The sequence below is a fragment of the Poecilia mexicana genome, unplaced genomic scaffold (genome assembly GCF_051168715.1).
Source record: "Poecilia mexicana isolate PSO_F unplaced genomic scaffold, ASM5116871v1 scaffold_19, whole genome shotgun sequence".
Classification (NCBI taxonomy): Eukaryota; Metazoa; Chordata; class Actinopteri; order Cyprinodontiformes; family Poeciliidae; genus Poecilia; species Poecilia mexicana.
In genome coordinates, this window is record NW_028263388.1 from 12,347,390 (window position 1) to 12,351,397 (window position 4,008).

Consider the following 4,008-nt stretch of genomic DNA (forward strand, 5'->3'; position numbering starts at 1 on the left):
TGGTAAAGAACTCACCCAAATCTGGCGTTTTTTTTTTTTTTTTTCTTTCATAACGAGTATATACAGTGTTTATAAATCATCTCTAAATTCTTTCAGTTTTGCCTCCCAAGAAATCTGATAATCCTTCATAAAGGTCTTAAAACAAGATGTCTTTCTGAAGGTCATTCAAGGCTTTTTTTTTTTTTTTTTTCTGGACAATTGTGCAGCGTGTACTAAAAAAAGAAAGAAAAAATGAGGGAGATGGACTATTCTAAAATAATATAATCCTGTTCCAGAAGCTGGAAGTTGTGTCTTTTAAGACTGGACACAGAACCTGAGACATGGATCACGCTGCAGCTGAGGTTTTCATTTTATAGCTCCATGGGAATCTCTTTTTCCCTTGTGGAAATCCTTAAATCTCTCTGCCATTCTTTGGTATTTTTTCACACAGGCTGCCAGCGGCGAAACCTATTGGGTGGCACATAATATGTAAATCAGTGCTGAGGTGCTGCACTAAAAAGTGCTGATAAAGCATCCCGTGATAAGAAAAAACCTCGAGTATCGATTTTCAAGTCTTGCCACGGCAGCCGTACATCTTCTGTGGCCTCCAGCACGACGGAGGCAGGATGATCCTGCGTTCAACTCCATCCACCTTCCCTGTCGACTCTTCACCGTTTTGGCGAAAAGCATCCTAAAGCTTTTCTGTTTGCTCTGGCAATGGGTTTTCTGAAACGTAGACCAAACTGTTTAAAGTCTGAAGGACCTTCAGAAAGCCTGAAGTGTTGATCAAGACCATGAAACGATTTACAAGAGAGCAAAAGAAATCTGAAGAATCAAAGAATGACTCGTGTACAATCCAGTATAATAAGTCTTAAAAAAAAAAAAAAAAAAAAAAAAAAAAAGCCTTCATTCTTGGGTTCACATTATTTGCAAGTTTGAAAATAGATTTTGGCCCTGACATTTACAAGCAAAAAAAAAAAAAAAGTACTGTTCTTGGGGGAGCATTGTGATCCTTTCAGTATATGCAAATATTAAACCAAATGTCAAAACTGCTTCATACAAATATGGAACACTCCCTTGTGTCACCTGGCGTCACGGCAGTTTGGACAGTAGTGAATAAATAGCATCATTGATCATTTCTTAAAAGATGTCAAAATGCCAGACTGGAGTTAACCCCCTCCTCCTCCCCACCTCCTCCCCCGACCCCCAGCATCCCCTCACCGGTCCAGGCCAATGAGCAGGCGGCTCCTCTCCTCCTCCTTCTGGCTCTCGTTCTTCAGGTCGGCAAACACCTGAGTGAAGTAGTGGGGATCGGAGTTGATCTGGAGCATCTTGGCGCTCATCAGGTTGATGATGGACAGGCACCGGTCCCAGAAGGTCTCCTTGGAGCTCTCCACCAGGAAGGGCTTGAGCGGATAGGAGATCTCGTTGCCCATGTAGGAGTAGGACAGGTAGAGGCAGGTGAGGAGGACGGCCTGCAGCTCGTGCTCCGTGGCCACCTCGGAGGAGACCACGTCGCGGCACAGCATGTAGACGAAGACCACGTTGGCCGGCGTGATGAAGCCCTGGTCCTGCCAGCCCTGCAGCAGCAGGGAGCGGTCCACGCTGCGCAGCCACAGCACCGGGTCGGTGGGGGAGAGGTGCTTCAGGCGGTAGCAGCGCCGGCACAGGAACTCCCCCAGGCAGCGCAGCAGCTCGCTGGTGGAGGCCTGAACGATCACTCTCTTTGGGGTGCCGGGGGCCACATTGGAGTTAGTCAGTGGGGCCTTCTTGACCGAGGATGTCGTGTTGTTGGAGCTCTTGCTGAGAGCCGGGCTGCTCTGGTCCTGGGTGAAGCTGGACAGATTAGCGCAGGACTGCGACTTCTTCAGGTTCTCGTTGTTCAGGTGGGACACGTTGTTCTGGTACGTGGCGTTGGGCTGCACCTTCTTGGAGCTCTTCTTCTTGGCCGACACCGCCACGATCCGCTTCCATGGCAGCACGTTGATGAGCGAGTGGCGCTTCAGGTTCTTGTCTTTGGCGTTCTTGCTGTTCTGCACGGCCGTGTAGTGGCCCACGGTGGCGGGGCCGTCTTCGAAGAGCGCCGCCTTCCGGTAGCTGGGGGACAGAGACAGAACGGTTCCCATGGCGGCTGGTAGGAGGCGTCCAGGAGCGTCAGGGTCAAAGGTCTGAGCTCTTTGAGGGGGTATCTATCACCTGGACAGCCTGCACCTCCTGGAAGCAGAAACATAGTTGGTAAAGATATATATATATATATATATATATATATATATATATATATATATATATATATATATATATATATATATATATATATATATATATATATATATATATATATATATATATATATAATTCTCCAGTCATTGGATTCATTTTAGATAACATCACAGCTCTCTGCTCTGTAAAACTCTATCAGATATCTTCAGAGTGGTTTTATACCTCAGGATGTTAGAAGCATTGATTTGAATCTCTAAGAGGCAGAATGCATCATAAACCACCAGAAGGCATTGCGCTGCTTATGAACAGTCCCCCCAGCCCCCACGTTTCACATTTGGTCACATAATGAACCAACACAATGTAATCAAATAAAAGGTAAATTACACACTTAGAATCTGGATTACAGGGCTTAAAGTTAAAAACCTAGAAACTGTTGAATGTGTTTGTACTAAACCCTGTTTTCCCTAAAAAAAAATAATTAAAAAAAAATTAAAATAAACGATACAAGTTACGTTCATGAATAACTAAATTATTGCCAATTAGTACCTTGCGGAAACCACATTTTGCTGCAGTTAGAGTTGTGATTATTTTGTTCTATATCTGCAGCAGCTATGCGAAATCTTGTCAATTTTCCTTTGCACAATACCTCATCATCAGTCCCCTTGGATGGACATCCATAAAAACGTATTCTGAGGCCCTGTATTAAGGCATGGACTTTGACTATTCTGAATACACAGGTGAAGCTCCAGTGTCAATGTTTTCATATTTTGTTGTTTTCCATTCACCTAACAACTTGACCATACCTCCTTGTGCCTTGTAAAGCAAAACAATCCCACAGCATGATGCTGCCATCACTATATTTTGGAGTTGGATTCAGGGTGATGCCAGTAAGAGTGCCCTCCATGTCTTGTGGCAAAATGTAGATGGGAATTTGTACCGCTTTCCTTTTCCTTGTCATCCCCACTGTCCCACTGTAATTCTGGCTGTATGTTTATGGCTCTGATGCTGCTGGAAGGCGAAGCTCCTCTCCAGTCTGTAGTCTTTGGCAGCTTGTAACAGGTTTTCTTCCATCACTGCTAGTATTTAGCCCCCTCCATCTTCACAGCCATTCTGAAGAGTGAAGCATCCCCACATCAAGATATTCCCGCAAGCACCACGTTTCACCGTGGGTATCCAGAGTGATACATGGTGTTAATGTTTCGATTTTTTTTTTCTTTCTAAAGATTAACTTGCTGAGGATGTCGTTTTATAACCCAACCTGCTTTAACTTCACCTGACATGTCCGATGTGTTATCTAATGTCCACGACGCTGTTTGTCCACTAATGTTCTCTAAAGAACCTCTGAGGCCTTCATACAGAACAGCTGGATTTATTGTGAGACTGATGAACACAAACGTAGACGACTTTTTTTTTTTTTTGACGATTTCTGGATGCGGTTTCAGTAAAGTGGGCTTGAATACATAGTTTAAATGTTTTCTTTTTAGTCATTTTGAAATCCAAAAATAATTTTCCTTCCGCTTCAAAATTATGCTCTTTTTTTTCTTCTTCTTCTTTTTTCTTTTTTTTGATGGCCTGTCATATAAAGTCCTAATCAAATAACATAGAAGTTTGCGGTTTCAACGTGATAAAATACGGAAAAATCCCAGAGGAGGTGCGAATACTTATGCGATGCTCTGCAAACTGGGGGGTGGGGGGGGGGGGACTAAATATAGCCACACAGATAAAGAAGACGGTGGATTTGAGCTACACGGATGATTGAAGATGGATCCATAATCCATAATTTACAGTGTGAGATTTATGGCGGACGGC

The 4,008-nt window shown here is 43.8% G+C and overlaps 1 protein-coding gene across 1 annotated transcript; it reads right to left on the reverse strand.

Annotated features, from left to right (window-relative positions):
- Positions 1-1,196: 1,196 nt before the first annotated feature.
- On the reverse strand, positions 1,197-2,185 carry cdk5r1b (cyclin dependent kinase 5, regulatory subunit 1b (p35)). The gene has a single exon (XM_088000880.1). The coding sequence runs from the start codon at positions 2,103-2,105 to the stop codon at positions 1,197-1,199; it is 909 nt and encodes a 302-aa protein (XP_087857006.1). The 5' UTR covers positions 2,106-2,185.
- Positions 2,186-4,008: the final 1,823 nt, after the last annotated feature.